The following is a 25,711-nucleotide window of genomic DNA, read 5'->3' as shown; positions in this document are numbered from 1 at the left end:
GTAATACCTCACAGACCAAACCAGCCTGGAAACCGATGCAAGGCTGGAACAAGGGTAAGCAGGCCAAGAAGCCTGCCGCTGCTAACAAAACAGCATGTAGGAGTAGCCCCCGATCCGGGACCGGATCTAGTGGGGGGCAGACTCTCTCTCTTTGCTCAAGCTTGGGCAAGAGATGTTCAGGATCCCTGGACACTAGAAATAGTTTCTCAGGGTTATCTTCTGGAATTCAAGGAACTACCCCCAAGGGGAAGGTTCCACATGTCTCACTTATCCTCAAACCAAATAAAGAGACAGGCATTCTTACATTGTGTAGAAGACCTGTTAAAGATGGGAGTGATACACCCAGTTCCAACGGCGGAACAAGGAATGGGATTTTACTCAAATCTGTTTGTAGTTCCCAAAAAAGAGGGAACTTTCAGACCAATCCTGGATTTAAAGATCCTAAACAAATTTCTCAGAGTACCATCGTTCAAGATGGAAACCATTCAAACGATTCTACCCACAATTCAGGAAGGTCAATTTATGACTACCGTGGATCTAAAGGATGCGTATCTACATATCCCTATCCACAAAGAACATCATCAGTTCCTAAGGTTCGTCTTTCTGGACAAACATTACCAGTTTGTGGCCCTCCCATTCAGGTTAGCCACTGCTCCAAGGATTTTCACAAAGGTACTCGTATCCCTTCTAGCGGTTCTAAGACCAAGGGGCATTGCAGTAGTACCGTACTTGGACGACATTCTAGTACAAGCGTCGTCTCTTTTAAAGGCAAAGGCTCACTCAGACATCGTTCTGGCCTTTCTCAGATCTCACGGATGGAAGGTGAACATAGAAAAAAGTTCCCTGTCTCCGTCGACAAGAGTTCCCTTCTTGGGAACAATAATAGATTCCTTAGAAATGAGGATTTTCTTGACAGAAGTCAGAAAGTCAAAACTTCTAAACGCTTGTCAAGTTCTTCATTCTATTCCTTGTCCTTCCGTAGCTCAGTGCATGGAAGTAGTAGGATTGATGGTTGCAGCAATGGACATAGTTCCCTTTGCGCAAATTCATCTAAGACCATTACAACTGTGCATGCTGAAACAGTGGAATGGGGACTATACAGACTTGTCTCCAGTGATTCAAGTAGATCAGAAGACCAGAGACTCACTCCGTTGGTGGCTAACCCAGGATCACCTATCCCAGGGAATGAGCTTCCGCAGTCCAGAGTGGGTCATCGTCACGACCGACGCCAGCCTAGTGGGCTGGGGCGCGGTCTGGGAATCCCTGAAAGCTCAGGGACTGTGGTCTTGGGAAGAGTCTCTTCTCCCGATAAACATTCTGGAACTAAGAGCGATATTCAATGCTCTCAGGGCTTGGCCTCAGCTAGCAAAGGCCAGATTCATAAGATTCCAATCAGACAACATGACGACTGTTGCGTATCTCAATCATCAGGGGGGAACAAGGAGTTCCCTGGCGATGAAAGAAGTGACCAAAATCATACATTGGGCGGAGAATCACTCCTGCCACCTATCTACAATCCACATTCCAGGTGTGGAAAACTGGGAAGCGGATTATTTGAGTCGTCAGACATTCCATCCGGGGGAGTGGGAACTCCACCCGGAGATCTTTGCCCAGTTGACGCAACTATGGGGCATTCCAGATATGGATCTGATGGCGTCTCGTCAGAACTTCAAGGTTCCTTGCTACGGGTCCAGATCCAGAGATCCCAAGGCGACTCTAGTGGATGCACTAGTAGCGCCTTGGACCTTCAACCTAGCTTATGTGTTTCCACCGTTTCCTCTCATTCCCAGGCTGGTAGCCAGGATCAAACAGGAGAGGGCCTCGGTGATCTTGATAGCTCCTGCGTGGCCACACAGGACTTGGTATGCAGACCTGGTGAATATGTCATCGGTTCCACCATGGAAGCTACCTTTGAGACAGGACCTTCTTGTTCAGGGTCCATTCGAACATCCAAATCTGGTCTCCCTCCAGCTGACGGCTTGGAGATTGAACGCTTGATTCTATCAAAGCGTGGGTTTTCAGATTCCGTGATAAATACTCTGGTTCAAGCCAGAAAACCGGTAACTAGAAAGATTTACCATAAAATATGGAAAATATATATCTGCTGGTGTGAATCCAAGGGATTCCCATGGAATAAGATAAAGATTCCTAGGATTCTTTCCTTTCTACAAGAAGGTTTGGATAAAGGATTATCTGCGAGTTCTCTAAAGGGACAGATTTCTGCTTTATCTGTCCTACTACACAAACGACTGGCAGTTGTGCCAGATGTTCAAGCATTTGTTCATGCTTTGGTTAGGATCAAGCCTGTTTACAGACCTTTGACTCCTCCCTGGAGTTTAAATCTAGTTCTTTCAGTTCTTCAAGGGGTTCCGTTTGGACCTTTACATTCCATAGATATTAAGTTGTTATCTTGGAAAGTTTTGTTTTTGGTTGCTATTTCTTCTGCTAGAAGAGTTTCTGAGTTATCTGCTCTACAGTGTACTCCACCCTATCTGGTGTTCCATTCAGATAAGGTTGTTTTGCGTACTAAGCCTGGTTTTCTACCAAAGGTTGTTTCCAACAAAAATATTAATCAGGAGATAGTTGTACCTTCTTTGTGTCCGAATCCAGTTTCAAAGAAGGAACGTTTGCTACACAATTAGATGTAGTCCGTGCTCTAAAATTCTACTTAGAAGCTACAAAGGAGTTCAGACAAACTTCTTCTCTGTTTGTCGTCTATTCTGGTAAAAGGAGAGGTCAAAAAGCAACTTCTACCTCTCTTTCCTTTTGGCTTAAAAGCATCATCCGATTGGCTTATGAGACTGCCGGACGGCAGCCTCCTGAAAGAATCACAGCTCACTCCACTAGGGCTGTAGCTTCCACATGGGCCTTCAAGAACGAGGCTTCTGTTGATCAGATATGTAAGGCAGCGACTTGGTCTTCACTGCACACTTTTGCCAAATTTTTACGAATTTGATACTTTTGCTGATACTAACTAAAGGATTCTATCAGCCAATCGGAATTAAGGTAGGAATATTCTGATTGGCTGATGGAATCAGCCAATCAGAATCAAGTTCAATAGAATGCGAGCTCAATCTGATTGGCTGATTGGATCAGCCAATCGGATTGAACTTGATTCTGATTGGCTGATTCCATCAGCCAATCAGAATATTCCTACCTTAATTCCGATTGGCTGATAGAATCCTATCAGCCAATCGGAATTCGAGGGACGCCATCTTGGATGACGTCCCTTAAAGGAACCGTCATTCTTCAGTTGGACGTCGCCGGATGAAGATGGGTCCGCGGTGGAGGTCTTCAGGATGGAGCCGGTCCTCATCGGATGAAGATAGAAGATGCCGCTTGGAAGATGATGGTTGCCGGTCCGGATCTACTCTTCTTCCCGGATAGGATGAAGACTTTGGAGCCTCTTCTGGACCTCTTCAGCCACCGGATGATGGATCGCCAGCCCCCGCTTGGGTTGGATGAAGATTTTGGAGCCAGGACCGATCGGTGATACCCGGTGAGGTGAAGACAAGGTAGGATGATCTTCAGGGGCTTAGTGTTAGGTTTATTTAAGGGGGGTTTGGGTTAGATTAGGGGTATGTGGGTGGTGGGTTGTAATGTTGGGGGGGGTATTGTATGTTTTTTTTTTACAGGCAAAAGAGCTGAACTTCTTGGGGCATGCCCCGCAAAGGGCCCTGTTCAGGGCTGGTAAGGTAAATGAGCTTTGAACTTTAGTAATTTAGAATAGGGTAGGGCATTTTTTATTTTGGGGGTCTTTGTTATTTTATTAGGGGGCTTAGAGTAGGTGTAATTAGTTTAAAATTGTTGTAATATTTTCCTTATGTTTGTAAATATTTTTTTATTTTTTGTAACTTAGTTCTTTTTTATTTTTTGTACTTTAGTTAGTTTATTTCATTGTAGTTATTTGTAGGTATTGTATTTAATTAATGTATTGATAGTGTAGTGTTAGGTTTAATTGTAGGTAATTGTAGGTATTTTATTTAATTAATTTAATGATAGTATAGTGTTAGGTTTAATTGTAACTTAGGTTAGGATTTATTTTACAGGTAATTTTGTAATTATTTTAACTATTTTAGCTATTAAATAGTTCTTAACTATTTAATAGCTATTGTACCTGGTTAAAATAAATACAAAGTTACCTGTAAAATAAATATTAATCCTAAAATAGCTATAATATAATTATAATTTATATTGTAGCTATATTAGGATTTATTTTACAGGTAAGTATTTAGCTTTAAATAGGAATAATTTATTTAATAAGAGTTAATTAATTTCGTTAGATTTAAATTATATTTAAGTTAGGGGGGGTGTTAGTGTTAGGGTTAGACTTAGCTTTAGGGGTTAATACATTTATTAGAATAGCGGTGAGCTCCGGTCGGCAGATTAGGGGTTAATAATTGAAGTTAGGTGTCGGCGATGTTAGGGAGGGCAGATTAGGGGTTAATACTATTTATTACAGGGTTAGTGAGGCGGATTGGGGTTAATAACTTTATTATAGTAGCGGTGCGGTCCGCTCGGCAGATTAGGGGTTAATAAGTGTAGGCAGGTGGAGGCGACGTTGAGGGGGGCAGATTAGGGGTTAATAAATATAATATAGGGGTCGGCGGTGTTAGGGGCAGCAGATTAGGGGTACATAAGGATAACTTAAGTAGCGGCGCTTTGCGGTCGGCAGATTAGGGGTTAATTATTGTAGGTAGCTGGCTGCGACGTTGTGGGGGGCAGGTTAGGGGTTAATAAATATAATATAGGGGTCGGCGGTGTTAGGGGCAGCAGATTAGGAGTACATAAGGATAACTTAAGTAGCGGCGCTTTGCGGTCGGCAGATTAGGGGGTTAATTATTTAGGTAGCTGGCTGCAACGTTGTGGGGGGAAGGTTAGGGGTTAATAAATATAATATAGGGGTCGGCGGTGTTAGGGGCAGCAGATTAGGGGTACATAAGGATAACGTAGGTGGCGGTCGGCAGATTAGGGGTTAAAAAAATGTAATCGAGTGGCGGCGATGTGGGGGGGCCTCGGTTTAGGGGTACATAGGTATTTTATGGGTTTTAGAGTACAGTAGTTAAGAGCTTTATGAACCGGCGTTAGCCCAGAAAGCTCTTAACTACTGACTTTTTTCTGCGGCTGGGGTTTTGTCGTTAGATTTCTAACGCTCACTTCAGACACGACTCTAAATACCGGAGTTAGAAAAATCCCATTGAAAAGATAGGATACGCAATTGACATAAGGGGATCTGCGGTATGGAAAAGTCGCAGCTGAAAAGTGAGCGTTAGACCCTTTTTTGAGTGACTCCAAATACCGGAGGTAGCCTAAAACCAGCGTTAGGAGCCTCTAACGCTGGTTTTCACGGCTACCGCCAAACTCCAAATCTAGGCCATAATTAGTTAAATGTTTTCTTTTGTGATTCAGATAGAGCATGCAATTTGAAGCAACTTTCTAATTTACTCCTATTATTAAATTATCCTATTATCAAATACCTTTAAAGGGATACTAAACCAACATTTTTTCTTTCATGATTCAGATAGAACATTCAATTTTAACCAACTTTCTAATTTACTCTTATCAATTTTTCTTCGTTCTCTTGCTATTTTTATTTAAATGGAGTGAGGAAGTGTGCCTGGTGGCACAGGAAACGCACCAGATCTTTTTGTATGACCTGTTACTTGGATTAAATGTATATACATTGTATACAATAAAATAGACATTTATCTGCAACTAAGGATTAGTCTGCAACTTTTTTCTATTTTTGATTTACTATCTTTATTTAAAAAGCAGGAATGTAAAGCTTAGGAGCCGGCCCATTCTAGGTTCAGCACCCTGGAAAGCGCTTGCTTTTTGGTGGCTACATTTAGCCACCAATAAGCAAGTGTAACCCAGGTTCTGAACCAAAAATGGGCTGACTCCTAAGCTTTACATTTAAAACATTTTTGGGATTAGTATCCCTTCAAATAAAGTCCACCAGTTTGAAATGTAAGTGTCACATGATCTCAGTATATATACACCTCTTCTGAAAGGCCCCAGAGTCTGCAAAACCACTGAGAAAGGGGCACCACTAAGCAAGCTGCACCATGAAGACCAATGAGCTCAGGGACAAAGTTGTGGAGTAGTAAAGATCAGGGTTGGGTTAAAAAAAAAAATATCTGAAACTTTGAACATTCCACGGAGCACTATTAAATCCATTATTAAAAAATTGAAAGATTATGGCACCACAACAAGCCTGCCAATAGAGGGCTGCCCACCAAAACTCACGGACCAGGCAAAGATGGCATTAATCAGAGAGGCAACAAAGAGACCAAATATAACCCTGAAGGAGTTGCAAAGCTCCACAGCGGAGATTGGAGTATCTGTCAATAGGACCACTTTAAGCCATACACTCCACAGAGCTGGGCTTTACAGAAGAGTGGCCAGAGAAAAGCCATTGCTTAAAGAAAAAAAATAAGCAAACACGTTTGCTGTTTGCCAAAAGGCATGTGGAAGACTCCCCAAACATAGAAGAAGAAGGTACTCTGGTAAAATGTAGCTTTTTGGCCATTAAGGAAAACGCTATGTCTGGCACAGGCCAACCTCTCATCACCCCGAGAACACCATCATCGGCAGAGACTGGGAAACTGGTCAGAATTGAAGGAATGATGGATGGCGCTAAATAAAGGGAAATTCTTGAAGGAAACCTGTGTCAGTCTTCCAGAGATTTGAGACTGGGACATAGAAACATAGAAACATAGATATTGACGGCAGATAAGAGCCATAGGCCCAGCAAGTCTGCCCGACCTTACCTAACAGTATAAACTTATCTAGTTCGTAGGATAGCCCTATGCTTGTCCCATGCATTTTTAAAGTCCCCCACAGTGTTTGTTGATACTACCTCTTGAGGAAGTTTATTCCATAAATCAATCACTCTTTCTGTAAAGAAGTGCTTCCTCAAATTACTCCTGAATCTACTACCCTTTAGCTTGAGCTCATGACCCCTTGTTCTTGAATTTTCAATTTTATGTAAAATACCCACAGCCTCAGTTTTACTAAACCCTTTAATGTACTTGAAAGTTGCTATCATATCACCTCTTTCCCTTCTCTCCTCTAAGCTATACATATTTAGGGACGGAGGTTCACCTTCCAGCAGGACAATGACCCTAGGCATACTGCTAATGCAACACTCAAGTAGCTTAAGGGGAAACATTTAAATATCTTAGAAGGGCCTAGTCAAAGCCCAGACCACAATCCAATTGAGAATCTGTGGTTTGACTTAAAGATTGCTGTACACCAGCGGAACCCATCCAACTTGAAGGAGCTGGAGCAGTTTAGCAAAAATCCCAGTGGCTAGATGTGCTAAGCTTATAAAGTTGTACCCCAATAGACTTGCAGCTGTAATTGCTGTAAAAAGGGGCTCTACAAAAGTATTGACTTGGGAGGGTCGTGCATACTGAAGTTTTCTGGGTTTTTGTCTTATTTCTTGTGTGTTTCACAATAAAAAATACCTGGGATGTTTACACACCGGCACAAGGGAGGACACTTCTTGGTCTGCCTCCCTGGAGGAGTGATCAGTGATTGCTTCTTGTGGAAACAACGTAAGGAAGCCGTTTTTGTTTTCATAAAACTTTGTGACCTCTTGCGATTCAGATAACAATACACTCATATCGTGATTAATCACACAGCCCTAATAAGTGATTTTTTTATATTTACATATTAGCTACATTTACCTGAACCTATTCTGTTTACATTTGTATTCATACACATACTGTTATACAAAGTATAAAGTCCCAAGTAGATAAAAGGTCATTACATAGTTTCATAAAGTGTTCTATGTAATAAAAGCTGTACTCCACTTTTTGTAACGTTTCTGTTATGTTATGTTTCAGTCTGTAATAGTTTATACAAGAAAATAAAATGAAATAGGTAAAGTTTTAATACATAATCTCCATGTTAAATTGTTCTCACAGTATTGGTGAGTGGGTTGGACATAGAGTCCCTTGTGCATATTTAAAGATTTCTTGTTTTTCAGCCCAAGAAAATCTTGTGTTTCAGCTTCATTTTTAAAGGCTGCTGATGTTGTCTTAAGTAGATGTTTCAAAGGATATTCTAACTAAACAAACAGCAATATTTATACATCTGCGGCTAGATGACAAGTGGCACAAAATCAATAGTGCAGGGTTTGTTATCTTTAACTCACAATCTGGTATTACAAGTGGTATTAAAGATTTCTTGCTTCTAAGCCCAATAAAAAAATGTATTTCGGTCTCACCATTAAAATCTGGTGAGGTTGTCTCAAATAGATGCTTCAAAGGATATTGTAAGTAAACAGACTGCAATATGTATAGGGCTAGATTACAAGTGCAACACAATCAATAATAAAGTCTCATGCTAAGAATAACACACAGACATGTAGTCAGAATTTATTTGGAGTGCACTCAATTGCAGATGTGAAAGGTGGATGTATCCTCAGAAAACTTATTTGGCTAGCCATTTTAAAGTAACTTAATATATACCCAATAAAATATCTTTAAAATATGCAATATCATTTCCGTACTGTGAAGAAACAGCTCCTGGCTGTCAGTGGATGGTTACAAATCTTAAAGGACCACTCAATGCAGTAGAATTGCATAATTAACAAGTGCATAATAAAAAGACAATGATTTAACACCTACTCTGAATTTCAAATAAGCAGTAGATTTTTTTCTATTTTTTTTTTATTCTCAATTTCTGGCCCCCTGTATCATGTGACAGACATCAGCCAATCACAGACTAGTATATGTATACCCTGTGATCTTGTGCACATGCTCAGTAGGATCTTGTAATCCAGAAAGTGTGCGTATAAAAAGTAAATTGGAACGCGTATTAAAAATGTATGCTTTATCTGTATCATAAAAGTTTATTTTGACTTAAGTGTCCCTTTAACCAAAGCATCTTAACATGGCCAAAACTATTTTAGCACACCCTATTTTAATCAGTGCATGCAAAGAAACAACTTGATATTAAAAATGCAAGAAAGGAAGTGGTGTATAAATGAATCTCATGAGGTCAATGGGAAGCAAGGTTAGACCAAACAAAAACCCTCGAGAGTAGAGATAATGGTATTAAGATAATCAGTAAATGTATACATGCATATGCTTGGCTACTGGGTAAAAATGCAATTAGAAATGATGTATGTATTTGGAAATAAAATGTTTTTGCAAAAAACAAAAGCATACACTTGTTTATCCTCACTATGCTAATCATGGTAACATGTTTGTATCAGGATGTAATTTGTATATTTGTATTCTTTAAGCTGGACCAGTAAATACAGTAGATTTGCATAATCAACAAATACATGATAACAAGACAATGCAATAGTAATTAGTTTAAAGTTCAAATGAGTAGTAGATTTTTTTTCTAACAAATTTCAAAGTTATCTATATTTCCACTCCCCCTATATCATATGACAGCCATCAGCCAATCACAAATGCATATACGTATATATCTTGTGAATTCTTGCACATGCTCAGTAGGAGCTGGTGACTCAAAAAGTGTAAATATAAAAGACTGTGCACATTTTTTTTTATGGAAGTAAATTAGAAAGTTGTTTAAAATGACATACTGTATCTGAATCCTGACAGTTTATTTTCACCTGAGTGTCCCTTTAAGCATTTCATCATTTATTATGTTTAAGGTACATTCCTTGTAAATCATCCAAATTGTTTTTCTGATTTAGGTCCAACTGCATGGGAAGCAATATCTCTGCTATGATAATGTATTGCTCTGTTATACATGTCTGTATAGTTTCTGAACCCAATTGAGAAGTATTGTAGTCTTTAGTTCATGCAACCAGCCTGCTCTGCAATCTTCCTCTACAATAAAGATATTGGGTTATTGAACATTCTAAACACTTTCTGTTTGTTAAAATAGCAGTTAAACCATAACATAATTTGTGAGAGGCATTTTTGGATTATTATTTTTATATACATATGTCTCTATATGTCAGTTGGTTTGCATTTTTCACTCTTTTACTGCCCATTACAAAGGCACAAACTGGTGAAACATATTGCTTCTAGCAAACCAGGGACACATGCACATTTCTGTCCATTTCTATATAGATAGAGAATGATCAAATTCATCAATGCCCAGTTACAAAACAAGCCTTGTTTGCTAATACTGTGTAGTACATGTAAGTATTATTATCCTTATAACATTTGTTCAGCCATTTGATGTACTCTGTAGTTATCATCTGTCTCTGTAACCCAGTCCTGTGAAGTGTTTATCTTTAGAGAGCAGTGAATTATTTATGACTGCTGTGTAATTATATGTTTTAGGCAAGCTTAGATTAAATAAAATAATAAACTACAAATTATACAATGAACATTTATTTTATTCAAAGCAGATTTCGACAAATAACTTTAATTTGTATTCAGCTAGCACACAAGCTAATAACCCATTAACATCCATTGCAATTACCCAGAACATGCCTTTGTGTACCACGCTATACCATTTACTGTTCTGCAGCTTATTACTGTAGGCTGGCTGCTATGCAGTTAAAATGCTGAGCCTGCATCTTGCTCTCCCTCCTTTCCCTCCCTATGCTGTTCACCCCGCAAGTGCGGCTTGTTCTGCAGACTAGATACTGCACTAAAGCACTTCCTGGCTAGTCGCACCAGAGAGCAATGGAGCAGCCTTTCCTACAGTAAGCAGTGCTGCAGCATGACTACTGCAATTAGCAGAAAATGTTCTGTCAGCTGAGCAGATGTTCCAGTGCTACGTCAGATAATCTTCTTCATGTGGTGAATATGTGCTGCTCTGCTTCCTTTTAGAGAGATGTGGATACTTTGCCCAGCCTACAGCTACTGTATCTCAGCTTTAACAACATATTGAGGTAAGGGCGTTTCTATTTCTGTACTTGATTTGTCATTGTTATCAACACCATCTTGCTGCTGTTATCAGCTGTTACTGTCAACTGCACTGTAATTAAATATGGAACAGCAGAAGTTAGGTCATTACTATGTGATGCAGTTTCTACTCTTATTGATTTCAAAGGAGATGATGCCACACCCTTCTAACATGCTTTTGCTTTGTAACCAACTACACAGGACTATAGGTTGCTCAGATAACTGATGGCCTACAAGCATTGTTTATTATTAGGGAGATTTATTGTTTTGCTTATAGGAAAGCCTAGATCATTAGTTGTGTGTGTCTTCAAGGAGGAATCTTCCTGAGCATTTCAGTGGTATTAACTATGTTTGAAGCATTTGCATCCTACCCTATAGCGTTGCTTTATTTGGTAACTGTCATTCCCAGATAATTATTTTACAGTAGGATATCCCTTGTCTCAGATACCACATTCAGTATAAATAGCCCACAGTGTATTACTAAAACGTCAGATTTACTAAAAAATATTCAGAATAATTCATTACATTTTTAGGAAATTTCCTCATATTAAATTTAAATGACTATAAATTCCTGTTTGAATTATTTATAATCAGTAATAAGCAATGAGTAAGCATATGTCTACATTTAAAACATGGTATAAAATTTGGTTAATATAAAAAATAAACTTATATTTAACAACCTACTTAAATACAGTTAACATTTATTGTTACATTTGTAAAAGTGCACAATTTAAATAAAGCAAAATTGTTAAATATTGCAACGTGTAATGTAGTATTGTTACTAAGTTGTTCTCTGATGACTCATGCACATAATGTACTATTTTATCTCCCAAACTCTCTCTGACCACTTATTTGTATGTAACTATATAGGGCTAGATTACAAGTGGAGCACCAATTTATCGCCCGTTTGGGGTGCGTGATAAATAACCAGCCATTACAACTAGCGCTTAGAAATTAACCAGAGTTAAGATCTCTGGTTAATTTTCTAAAAGTGCCCAAATTGACCACAAAATAAAGAGTCTCTCTTAGCTTCACAAATCAGTTTCTGGGGGTTAAAAAGAAAAAAAAATGGCACTGAAAAGTGCCTTTACATTGCGGTCTATGGGAACTGTGTGTTCCCAGTAAAAATATATGTACTGTATATGCTTATATACATACTGTATAAATTTATATTTCCTTCCCTTCTCACAGCATTAGAATGAGGCTTCCATTGAAGCCTATGGACGAGCGCTCAATAGCAATGCTCAGTGCTCAGGTCGCATTCGCATTGTGGGCCATTTCAGATACCAGCGCACAATTGCGTGCGCTGATATTACAATTGGATCGCAAAAATATTGAGCTTGCGAAAGTGCAATTTTGCACTCCACTCGTGATCTGGCTTATAATTGGTAAAAAGGACAGGTAGGAATGAGAGGGATTGGGCATTGTGGGTAGGATAAGGGTGCACATGTGAGTCTATGCACACACTTCTATTTCATATGCTCTGTATCATTCTCTTATACAGTACAAATTTGCATAAGCATATAAACACTACTTTTTCCTGCCTTGCTCTCTCCTGCTGTTTATCATCTTTGATTTCTCTGGCATGTATTGACCTACATACAGTTATATAGATGTAGCATATGTTCAGTATATTTAATGTAAATGCATTAACTCTGATAAATAATTGGATTAATTTTTAGGACCCCAAATAGACATTATGCTATTGTGATTTGTAAACCTTTCAGTAAACCAAATAGATGTATACCTGAAAACATTCAAAAGTAAATAAAAATAAATGTCAGGTGTGTGTTCCCCCTCTGACTTTTCAGACTGCTCGCTGCAGAGGGCGGCTTTGCACACGAGGCAAAGTTTACAATGGTAAATGCGGACAATGTAATGCTGCCCACTAGATGCAATGCTGGGTGGACAGGACCATAGATGTTCACTCCTTTTTGTCCTGCCCTTTGGTGAATGGACCCTATAATGTTCTTGAGGATTTTTCTAATCATCCCAAAAGTTTAATATTCCAATCACAACCATAGACTTTCTCCAACATCCCTTATTCCCTAGTACTTAAAGGGACATTGTGTTGCCAGGGGCGCGGCGTCTCCTTCCCTGCTCGATGCCAGGTGCAGTGCCGGCTCTGGATTTGTGTGACGCTGACATCATCGCCGCACACTCCTGATGCCGGTCCCAACTCAGAGGCACGAATCCTGCGCCTTTTTAAATGTGCTGCAAATGATCTGTCACTGCCCAAGTATAGGTGTTACTTTGTGTGCTCTTGGGTGTGACAGATCGTTCTTTCTATTTTGCCTATATACCGTTACTGAACCTGCCTGCCTGACTACTCTACCTGCCTTAACCCTTAAACTGCTGGATTGATTACTGTTGCTGAACCTGCCTGCCTGACTACTTTTCCTGCCTTAACCCTCAACTGCTGGATTGATTACTGTTGCTGAACCCTGCCTGCCTGACCATTCTAGTGGTTTATCCTTGGACTGCTTTACTGTTGCCAAACCCTGCCTGACCATTCTAGTGGTGTGCCCTTGGACTGCTTTACTGTTGCCAAACCCTGTCTGCCTGACCATTCTAATGGTTTATCCTTGTACTGCTTTGCTGTTGCCAGACCCTGCCTGCCTGACTGACCATTCTTGTGGTTTGTCCTTGGATTGATCTGCTGTTGCCGCTGGGGACTGTCCTACCTGTGGTGAGTGCCGCCTTTCTCATCTCACTAACTTTCTCTGCTCTGGGATATTCCCTATCATTCCGGCATGACGCCGGGATAACAAGACTACTGGCCGAGTTCGGTCTGATAGAGGAGTATCCCACGAGCATTACACATTGTACACCAATTTTCAAATAACTGCATGTAATAGACACTACTATAAAGAATATGCACAGATACTGATCTAAAAATCCAGTATAAAATCTTTTAAAAAATCTACTTAGAAGCTCCTAGTTTAGCACTGTTGATGAGGATAAGCTAAGACATCTACTGTGAAAGGAGCTTGGAAAACAAAAAGAAAAGACATTCCCCCCTCTCCCCCTCCCTGCATATGAAAAGACAGGTAACATAAACAGGAGCCAGCAGTAGTCTGTAAACGCATGTATACATCTGACACTGTGGGGCTTGGTTAGGAGTCTGAAAATCATCACAGTGTTATTAAAAAATAAGAAAAACTATACATTTTTACAACAACACTCCCAGATGGGCTATTTAAATGGATCATCTACAAAACAAATCTAGTGTACAATGTCCCTTTAATTAAACTAAATTGTTTAGAGAGGGGTTAATATACCCTCGTTTGAATAGGCCTCCCCTCCAACTTGAGGCCTAAAAGCCCAAATCTCAGAGACCGTGTCACTTCTGGACAGTGATACATAAAATGGAGTCAACTCCCCATAGGTCTTATTTTGAGTTCTTTTGACACCATGGCCTAGATTACAACTGGAGCACAAAAAACATTAGTGATATTGTGCATTAACATTGATCAAGCTCAATAAATAGCAGTTCTGATTTTGCTCTCATATTACAAAATTCAAACTAGACCTATGCCTAGGGCAGCAATACCTATCACATATGTTAATAAAGTAGAAAATGCAATTATAATAAAAAGTAGTATTTACTTCTAGTTAAAAAAGATGTATTATAAATAAGTGTATCTTTGTTTTTGTTTCTCTTTAGAGGTGATCACAGATAAGTAGCGCAGGCATTAAGCGTACATTTTAGAATGTAAGACCATATCATACCATATCAACTAACTTGATTTTCAAGAAATCCGGCATCGGATGGAAGCGTTAACACAGCGTTAACTTACACCTACACGAAAAGAGCGACTACATGCAATGCACAAAATATTTTAATGGAAACCTGGTGCTAAAATGGAGCCGTAAACTACTTTTAGCTGTCGGCAACTTAAGGCTCCATTTTTTACTGCTCAATGGAAACGAGCCCTTAGTTGGGTTAACTGTTACGCGAGTCATAAAAGTGTCACAAGACACATCAAAAATACATTTAAAAGTACAGTTACACTCATAATAACATTGTCTAATAAATAGTATTTTAAAAAAATTGCATTTAAAAGCTACAAGGGCTCAATGATATGAGGTCATTGGAAGTTCAACATGGCACCTCATGGCACAGAACTCTCTGAGGATCTGAAAAAAAAATGAATTGTTGCTCTACATAAATATGGCCTAGGCTATAAGAAGATTACCAAGACACTAAAACTGAGCTGTAGCACGGTGGGCAAGACCATACAGCGGTTTCACAGGACAGGTTCCACTCAGAACAAGCCTCACCATGGTCAACCAAAGAAGTTGAGTGCACGTGCTCAGCATCATATCAAGAGGTTGTCTTTGTTAAATAGACGTATGAGTGCTGCCAACATTGCTGCAGAGGTTGAAGAGGTGGGGGGTCAGCCTGTCAGTGCTCAGACCATACGCAGCACACTGAATCAAATTGGTCTGCATGGCTGTCATCCCAGAAGGAAGCCTCTTCTAAAGATGATGCACAAGCAAACAGTTTGCTGAAGACAAGCAGACTAAGGACATGGATTACTGGATGGATTACTGGATAAACTTATTTGGTTAAGATGTTGTCAAGCTTGCGTGGCGGCAACCAGGTGAAGAGTACAAAGACAAGTGTGTCTTACTTACAGTCAAGCATGGTGGTGGGAGTGTCATGGTCTGAGCCTTCATGAGTGCTGCCGGCACTGGGGATTCCAACAGCAGGTTACTGTTCAGCACTCTGTTTTTGAGGTTATTTATCCGTGCAAGCTGCAAGGGTCCATACCAAAAAACCCAAAAATAAGTAGAAAGTTCAAGCTGCAGCAGCACTGAATAAAAAGATTTTTATTTTTATTTTAGCCAAAAAGTTAATACAACGTTTCGGACCAACTGTCCTTAATCATGTATAAAATCACACTGACACATACAGGCTTAAAATACCCTTAACCCCTCCCATTCAATTATAATACACACCTGTGATAATCTATCTACATCAGTTAACTCCACCTAGTGTTCACACACCTCTTTTCTTAGAGGTTCTCATATAACTTCACAGTTGATTTATCATTATGTGTACACAACATAGACATTCTAAATCAAAGATACCTATACTTTTTGTTAGCTCTAAGAACTTTTTAGACTTTTTTTAAGCCTTTACCTCTTATATTAAAGGGACAGTAATCAGAAAATACTCCAATCCATTTCTCTATTCATACCTCCTGGCCACATAGTACCTAATGTATAGATCCAAAACAATTATTTTTGCTGAAGTTTTTTCTCTCTGTTACCCCCCCTCCTGGGTCTCTCTACATGATCTATAATCTGAAATCTAATTTGACTCAGACTATGCCCAGCTGTCAAAAAATGGTGAGCCACAGGTGCATCTACATCTCCTGTTCTTATGCTACTCTTGTGTTGGTTCAACCTCTCACGCACCTTACGGGTGGTCTCTCCTACATAGCCCCACCCACATGGGCATTTGATTAGATACACAGCATATTCTGTGTTACAGGTGAAATACCCTCTAATCAAAAATTTCTTGCCTGTGCGTGGGTGGCAAAATGTAGAGCCCCGCACCATATTGTTACAGTTAGTACAATTTAGGCAGGGAAAGCAACCGTTGTTTTTTTTGTCAATATACCTTTGCACTTTCATTTTACCAGGTCCTATATCTGCCCTAACAAGGGTATCCTTAAGATTTTTACCCCTCCTGTATGCAGGCATTGGTGGTACTTGAAATTCCTTTACTTTAGGGTTACATTCACTTAGTACACTCCAGTGTTTTCTTATAATACCTTGTATTTTATCACTAAGGGGAGAAAAATTACTCACAAATACCATTCTATCTGTTTGGTCCTTTTCTTTATTATTTTGTTGTTCTAACAACTTAGCCCTCTGAATGTCTAGAGCGCTATTTATGCCCTCCTGTATAATTTTAGATGGATAGCCTCTCTTTGTGAATGCATTCCCTATCTCACTAAGTCTCTCCAGTGCCAGACTCTCGTCTGATACTATGCGTCTTACACGCAGAAACTGGCTCTTTGGTAGAGATTTAGTGAGAGTGGGAGGATGGCACTGGGGAGCTACAGTTCATTGAGGGAACCATGAATGCCAACATGTACTGTGACATACTGAAGCAGAGCATGATCCCCTCCCTTTGAAGACTGGGCCACAGGGCAGTATTCCAACATAACAACCCCAAACACACCTCCAAAACGACGACCACTGCCTTGCTAAAGAAGCTCAGGGTAAAGGTGATGGACTGGCCAAGCATATCTCCAGACCTACACCCTATTGAGCATCCTCAAATGGAAGGTTGGGGAGTACAAGGTCTCTAACATCCATCAGCTCCGTGATGTCGTCATGGAAGAGTGGAAGAGGACTCCAGTGGCAACCTGTGAAGCTCTGGTGAACTCCATGCCCAAGAGGGTTATGGCAGTGCTGGAAAATAACGGTGGCCACACAAAATATTGACACTTTGGGGCCAATTTGGACATTTCCACTTAGGGGTGTACTTACTTTTGTTGCCAACAGTTTAGACATTAATGGCTGTGTGAGTTATTTTGAGGGGACAGCAAATTTACACTGTTATACAGGCTGTACACTTAATACTTTACATTGTAGCAAAGTGTCATTTCTTCAGTGTTGTCACATGAAAATATATAATAAAATATTTACAAACATGTGAGGGGTGTACTCACTTTTGTGATATACTATATATATATATATATATATATATATATATATATATATATACACACACACACACACACACATATATATATTGGTCTCTTAAGTATGTGCACTCACAGGATTTAGACTTTATTCATTAGAAATTTGTAGATCACACGTCAACGTTTTGGCCCCAAGTGGAGCCTTTATTTCCACTTGGGGCCGAAACGTCAACATGTGATCTACAAGTTTCTAATGAATAAAGTCTAAATGTATTTTATACAAATGCCATGAGTTCCCATACTTAAGAGACTTAACCCAGGTCATTTGTCTTCAATGGTGGAGTGCTTGGTGATCTACACCTTTATATATATATATATATATATATATATATATATATATATATATATAAATATATATATATATATATATGTCTATAGGGGGAAGTTAACGTGGTCAAGATATTCGATGTTCTGAGGTTAGCTCCCCAGGTTTCACTCGAGCACTAACTTTTTACTTTCAAATTGTAATACGTACTCAAACCTGCCCGTGTTAAAGTTTTATTTTTAGTGTTAGTGCGCAAGTGAAAAAAAATCAGATAGCGTGCCACTTGTAATCTGTCCTTAAATTTATTATTATTATTATTAACATAGCTGAATCAGTGATAAACTTCCTTAAGGAAAAAAAGCGGTCAGAGTTACCCCAAACTGCTCCTTTAACTACACTTTTGCAATCAACAATTCATGCTCAAATCCTTTATCTGTGTATTAGTTTGTGATTGGTTTGCACAGGGCCCATTTATTCTGGGGACAGAAAAATTAGTGAAAAACCCCATAAAACAATATACTTATTTGACAAAATAAAACTGCATTATTCATTGCAAAATTCAACTTAGATTTAACGGTACATTACAATGTCCATTTAAATGCAGTCCTGGCAGTCAAATGATAACTAATTTCTGGGAGCTCATATTTGCAAAATTGATGGCTTATTTTATTTATTTTTTTATTTTTCAGAGTTAATAATATCCTGTGCCTTGCTGATTCCACGTCCCTTTCAGATGTCACGCTTGACGGTAATCCTATAGCTCAAGAGTCATGGTACAGGCAAACCATTCTCGGGCATATGCTGCAGCTACGACAGCTGGATATGAAGAGAATTACGGTAGGAACAAATCTTTAATATGTAAAAAAAAAAAATGCTTCTAGTAAGATTTTTCATATTACTACAACTGTTACTGCACATGACCAGAGCAGCATAAACACACTTTCCCATCTGCTGTGTTCCATGTCATGGCACTGGGATCATAAACAGAACAAGTTATTATATAAATGGCAAACAAATCGAAGAAGGAAATTATAGGTACATTAAATGTGAGAAGGGTGGCATTATTAACAGTGGCCGTGATCACTGAAGTCAGGGCTGTCTTTAACACAGGGCAAAAGGGGCAGCTGCCCAGGGCCCAGTCTCTGTTGAGGGGCCCAAGAGTCCTAAATGGTTCATACCAGACTGCTGATGTGACATGGGGAACACACACATTCAGTCATAATACTGTCACAGTCAAAAGTACTCTGCTTCTATATATTTTTTTTAAAAACTGTGCCAGACCGTTCCGGTGTCATGTGACATGCCAAGCTATTGCCATATGCTGTTTTAGATGTGCACTGTGCAGCACTGAATGCAAAGCCCTAACTCGGCATCCAGCCATTCCAACTGCATCAGAAAAGGTCCTACTGGGGTTACCACTGTTACCAGGTAACTGCTCTGGTGGTGGGGATTGTTTCTGGGTAGGGCTGACTGTAGGCGCATGCAGCAGAAAGCTGGAGCGGTAGGCAGATGAGGATTTGAGCATCTGTGCAGCTGCATACACTGCTCTCTTCAGTCTTGAGGCTGTATGACACATCTCACACTGTATCCATGCAGCCTTGGGCAGACAGCATCCAGTCTGCTGGTCCCCTTAGCCCTGCTCTTTCTGCTGTGGCCCTAAGATCAACTAACTGAAGTTTATTAGGGGAACAGTGCTTTGTAGAAAGGTGTCAGTGGCAATAATAAGTGAGTGCACACACGCCCCTCCCCATGCAGCATTGTCTAGTGCAGGGTGAGAGGGAACTTGTTCCTAGCAAAGTAGTGACATGTACTGCTGTGGCTGATGTATAGCGTCATGCTGATACTTCACACATTAATGTAAGGTTTATTTTTATAGTTTTTTTTTCTCTCTGTCTCAGATTTTACAGCTTCCCATAGCAGTTCTGCTGTTCCAGTCAGTAAACTTATATTTGTCTGCACCTCCATGCTTCCTCCTCAGTCTTTAACTTGCTTTGTTCCAGTTGGCTGCCCTAAATCTCTTTAACCAGCTAACCTCACACCAGAATCACATTCAAAAGAATATTAAATAAATCCACAGTGCAGGAATTTATATATTTATTTACTTATTAATACTGCTTAGGTCAAGTTTCACATATTGCAATTTATTTCATTTTTTTAAAAATGATTAGTCCAGCAGTGGATGATCTTGCCCATCTGCTAATAATTTTGAAAACAATTATAAAATAAATTGATTTAGTTGTTTTTTGGGTTGTTGGGGTGGAGAGCGAAATTGCATGCGGTGGGAAGACATTTTTTGCCCAGGGTCCAGTCAATATTAAAGACGGCCCTGACTGAAGTGCTAAACCATTTCTTCTGTTCAGTATACACAAGAGAAGAACCAATGGGAGAGACATTGAAACAAACTGGAAGACACAACCCCATGCCAATAACTGGTTTATCTCTAGATGATATTATGAAAAAAATGGATAATATCAAAGTAAATAAAACCTCAGGTCAAGATGGAATATACCCAAGGGTTTTAATGGAACATAGCGCTGTCATAGCTAAACCTCTACTCTTAATATTTCAAGACTCGGTATCATCAGGCATAATACCCCAGAACTGGCGTAAAGCTGATGTGGTGACACTTTTTAAAAAGGAAAGCAGGGCTGATCCAGGAAACTATAGACCTTAAAGCCTGACATCAGTAGTGAGGAAATACTGGAACAGATTATAAAGAATTATTATATTCAAGATTATTTTCTGAAAAACTTGATTATGAGTTCAAATCAGCATGGCGTAATAGATCATGTCAAACTATTATAATTAAATTCTATGAGGAGGTAAGAAAAATATAGATAAATGTGAACCAGTTGATGTGGTTTACTTGGATTTTGCAAAAAAATTGATACAGTGCCACAAGAGATTATTGTATGAAATGAAAGGACTGGGAATAGCTGAAAATGTTAGCGCATAGAAACATTACTGGATAAAAAAGATGTAGCAATGTGTTTAAACGGACCGTCAACTCAAATTTTTTAATTTTTTTAAAAGATAGATAATCCCTTTATTACCCATTCCCTAGTTTTGCACAGAAAACATATATTAATACACTTTTACCTCTGTGATTACCTTGTTTCTAAGCATCTTCTGATGGCCCCCTGATCACATGACTTTATCTATTGACTTGCATTTAAGCCAATTAATGCTGTGTTCCATGAACATGGACGTGAGCACAATGTTATCTATAAGGCTCACATGAACTAGCTTCCCCTGTTGTGAAAAGCAAATACAAAAGCATGTGATCATGGGGCTGTCTTTAGGGACTTAGAAACATACAGAAATGTAGAGGTTTAAAGGTTATAAAGTATATTAATATAACCATGTTGGCTGTGCAAAGCTGGAGAATGGGTAGTAAAGGCATTATCTATCTTTTTAAACAATAAAAATGTTTGTGTTGACTGACCCTTTAATTAAATGGATCATACTCAAATTGGACAAAACTAATTAGTTGGGTCCCCCATGGATCAGTATTGGGTCCTATCCTTTTTAATGTTTTAGAAACGACTTGGAGGAAGTATTAAATAGCAATATCTCTATTTCTCTTGTTAAGTGTATTCAGTCCACGGGTCATCCATTACTTATGGGATTATATCTCCTTCCCAACAGGAAGTTGCAAGAGGATCACCCAAGCAGAGCTGCTATATAGCTCCTCCCCTCACATGTCATATCCAGTCATTCTCTTGCAACTCAACTAGATAGGTCGTTGTGAGAGGTCTGTGGTGTTTTTTATATTTAGTTTATTTATTCAATCAAAAGTTTGTTATTTTAAATGGCACCGGAGTGTGCTGTTTGTTCTCAGGCAGTATTTAGAAGAAGAATCTGCCTGCGTTTTCTATGATCTTAGCAGAAGTAACTAAGATCCACTGGCTGTTCTCGCACATTCTGAGGAGTGGGGTAACTTTCAGAAAGGGAATAGCATGTGGGGAATCCTGCAAACAAGGTATGTGCAGTAAATTATTTTTCTAAGGAATGGAATTGACTAAGAAAATACTGCTGATACCGATGTAATGTAAGTACAGCCTTAAATGCAGCAGCGACTGGTATCAGGCTGATGAATGTATGTACAATAAGTAATTTTCTAAGGAATGGAATTTGACTAAGAAAATACTGTTAATACTGAAGTATTGTATAAGCCTTAACTGCAGTAGAAGCGACTGGTAGCAGGCTTATTAATAACACTACCTAACTTTTAAAGTGTATGTTTAAAACGTTTACTGGCATGTTATTCGTTTTTTGTGAGGTACTTTGGTGATAAATCTTTTGGGGCATGATTTTCCACATGGCTGTTGTTTATTTCTATATAGAAACGATTAACTGAGGTTTCCCACTGTTGTAATAGGAGTGGGAGGAGCCTATTTTAGCGCTTTTTTGCGCAGTAAAAATTCAGTTTCAGTCTTCCTGCTTCTTCCTCCTTGATCCAGGACGTCTCTAGAGAGCTCAGGGGTCTTCAAAAGTCATTTTGAGGGAGGTAATCAGTCACAGCAGACCTGTGACAGTGTGTTTGACTGTGATAAAAACGTTAATTGTTAAATTGATTATCCGTTTTTGGGTATTAAGGGGTTAATCATCCATTTGCTAGTGGGTGCAATACTTTTCTAACTTAATACATTTACTGTGAAAATTTGGTTGCTATAACTGATTTGGTTCATTGTTATTTCAACTGTGACGTTTTTTTGTGCTAGTTAAAGGCGCAGTAGCGTTTTTTATATTGCTTGTAAATTTATTTGAAAGGATTTTCCAAGCTTGCTAGTCTCATTGCGAGTCTGTTTAAACATGTCTGACACAGATGAATCTGTTTGTTCACTATGTTTGAAGGCCAATGTGGAGCCCCACAGAAATTTGTGTACTAAATGTATTGATGTCACTTTGAATAAAAGTCAATCTATGTCTGTAAAGAAATTATCACCAGACAACGAGGGGGAAGTTATGCCGACTAACTCTCCTCACGTGTCAGTACCTTCGCCTCCCGCTCAGGAGGCGCGTGATATTGTGGCGCCAAGTGCATCAGAGAGGCCCATACAAATCACTTTGCAAGACATGGCTGCTGTTATGACAGAGGTATTATCTAAATTGCCTGAATTAAGAGGCAAGCGCGATAGCTCTGGGTTAAGGACAGAGCGCGCTGATGATGTGAGAGCCATGTCTGATACTGCGTCACAATTTGCAGAACATGAGGACGGAGAGCTTCATTCTGTGGGTGACGGATCTGATCCAGGGAGACCGGATTCAGAGATTTCTAATTTTAAATTTAAGCTTGAGAACCTCCGCGTATTGCTAGGGGAGGTATTAGCGGCTCTGAATGATTGTAACACGGTTGCAATTCCAGAGAAAGTATGTAGGTTGGATAGATACTTTGCGGTACCGGTGTGTACTGACGTTTTCCCTATACCTAAAAGGCTTACAGAAATTATTAGCAAGGAGTGGGATAGACCCGGTGTGCCCTTTTCCCCATCTCCGATATTTAGAAAAATGTTCCCAATAGACGCCACCACACGAGACTTATGGCAGACGGTCCCTAAGGTGGAGGGAGCAGTTTCTACTTTAGCTAAGTGTACCACTATCCCGGTGGAGGATAGTTGTGCTTTTTCGGATCCAATGGATAAAAAATTAGAAGGTTACCTTAAGAAAATGTTTGTTCAACAAGGTTTTATCTTACAGCCCCTTGCATGCATTGCGCCTGTCACTGCTGCTGCGGCATTCTGGTTTGAGTCTCTGGAAGAGGCCATTCGCACAGCTCCATTGGATGAGATTATGGCCAAGCTTAAAGCACTTAAGCTAGCTAATGCATTTGTTTCTGATGCTGTTGTACATTTAACCAAACTAACGGCTAAGAACTCCGGATTCGCCATCCAGACGCGCAGAGCGCTATGGCTTAAATCCTGGTCAGCTGACGTGACTTCTAAATCTAAATTGCTTAATATTCCTTTCAAAGGGCAGACCTTATTCGGGCCCGGCTTGAAAGAAATTATTGCTGACATTACTGGGGGTAAGGGTCATACTCTTCCTCAGGACAGGGCCAAGTCAAAGGCCAAACAGTCTAATTTTCGTGCCTTTCGTAACTTCAAGGCAGGAGCAGCATCAGCTTCCTCCGCTCCAAAACAGGAAGGACCTGTTGCTCGTTATAGACAGGGCTGGAAAACTAACCAGTCCTGGAACAAGGGCAAGCAGGCCAGAAAGCCTTCTTCTGCCCCTAAGACAGCATGAAGAGAGGGCCCCCTATCCGGAAACGGATCTAGTGGGGGGGCAGACTATCTCTCTTCACCCAGGCTTGGGCAAGAGATGTCCAGGATCCCTGGGCGTTGGAGATCATATCTCAGGGATATCTTCTGGACTTCAAAGCATCTCCTCCACAAGGGAGATTTCATCTTTCAAGGTTATCAGCAAACCAAATAAAGAAAGAGGCATTTCTACGCTGTGTGCAAGACCTCTTAGTCATGGGGGTGATCCACCCAGTTCAGCGGACGGAACAAGGGCAAGGGTTTTACTCGAATCTGTTTGTGGTTCCCAAGAAAGAGGGAACCTTCAGGCCAATCTTGGACCTAAAAATCTTAAACAAATTCCTAAGAGTTCCATCATTCAAAATGGAAACTATTCGAACCATCCTACCCATGATCCAAGAGGGTCAATACATGACCACGGTAGACTTAAAGGATGCCTACCTTCATATACCGATTCACAAAGATCATTATCGGTACCTAAGATTTGCCTTTCTAGACAGGCATTACCAGTTTGTAGCTCTTCCCTTCGGGTTTGCTACGGCCCCGAGAATCTTTACAAAGGTTCTGGGCTCACTTCTGGCGGTTCTAAGACCGCGAGGCATAGCGGTGGCTCCGTATCTAGACGACATCCTGATACAGGCGTCAAGCTTTCAAATGGCCAAGTCTCATACAGAGATAGTTCTGGCATTTCTGAGGTCGCATGGGTGGAAAGTGAACGTGGAAAAGAGTTCTCTATCACCACTCACAAGAGTCTCCTTTCTAGGGACTCTTATAGATTCTGTAGAGATGAAAATTTACCTGACGGAGTCCAGGTTATCAAAGCTTCTAAATGCTTGCCGTGTCCTTCATTCCGTTCCACGCCCGTCAGTGGCTCAGTGCATGGAAGTAATCGGCTTAATGGTAGCGGCAATGGACATAGTGCCATTTGCGCGCCTGCATCTCAGACCGCTGCAATTATGCATGCTAAGTCAGTGGAATGGGGATTATTCAGATTTGTCCCCTCTGCTAAGTCTGGACCAAGAGACCAGAGATTCTCTTCTCTGGTGGCTTTCTCGGGTCCATCTGTCCAAGGGTATGACCTTTCGCAGGCCAGATTGGACGATTGTAACAACAGATGCCAGCCTTCTAGGTTGGGGTGCAGTCTGGAACTCCCTGAAGGCTCAGGGATTATGGACTCAGGAGGAGAAACTCCTCCCAATAAATATTCTGGAGTTGAGAGCAATACTCAATGCTCTTCTGGCTTGGCCTCAGTTAGCAACTCTGAGGTTCATCAGATTTCAGTCGGACAACATCACGACTGTGGCTTACATCAACCATCAAGGGGGAACCAGGAGTTCCCTAGCAATGTTGGAAGTCTCAAAGATAATTCGCTGGGCAGAGTCTCACTCTTGCCATCTGTCAGTGATCTACATCCGAGGCGTGGAGAACTGGGAGGCGGATTTTCTAAGTCGCCAGACTTTTCATCCGGGGGAGTGGGAACTTCACCCGGAGGTCTTCACTCAACTGATTCATCGTTGGGGCAAACCAGATCTGGATCTCATGGCGTCTCGCCAGAACGCCAAGCTTCCTTGTTACGGATCCAGGTCCAGGGACCCGGGAGCGGTGCTGATA

General features: G+C 40.2%; 1 protein-coding gene across 2 annotated transcripts in view; it reads left to right on the top strand.

The window, feature by feature from the left end:
* LRRC49 (leucine rich repeat containing 49) overlaps positions 1–25,711 on the top strand; it is a 334,467-nt gene that overhangs the window by 149,512 nt on the left and 159,244 nt on the right. Inside the window, exons 1-3 of one of the 2 annotated variants that reach the window (XM_053717545.1) lie at positions 10,625–10,837; positions 13,459–13,539; positions 18,530–18,677. In XM_053717545.1, the coding sequence (XP_053573520.1) occupies positions 18,639–18,677 (39 nt within the window). In that variant the 5' untranslated portion in view covers positions 10,625–10,837; positions 13,459–13,539; positions 18,530–18,638. Of the gene's footprint in view, positions 1–10,624; positions 10,838–13,458; positions 13,540–18,529; positions 18,678–25,711 lie in introns of those variants that run through there. The other variant, XM_053717544.1, reaches the window with a different exon arrangement.

Source organism: Bombina bombina, chromosome 6, assembly GCF_027579735.1.
Source record: "Bombina bombina isolate aBomBom1 chromosome 6, aBomBom1.pri, whole genome shotgun sequence".
Lineage (NCBI taxonomy): Eukaryota > Metazoa > Chordata > Amphibia > Anura > Bombinatoridae > Bombina > Bombina bombina.
Note: the sequence above shows the minus strand (reverse complement) of the source record. Positions and strands in the feature narration are given on the sequence as shown.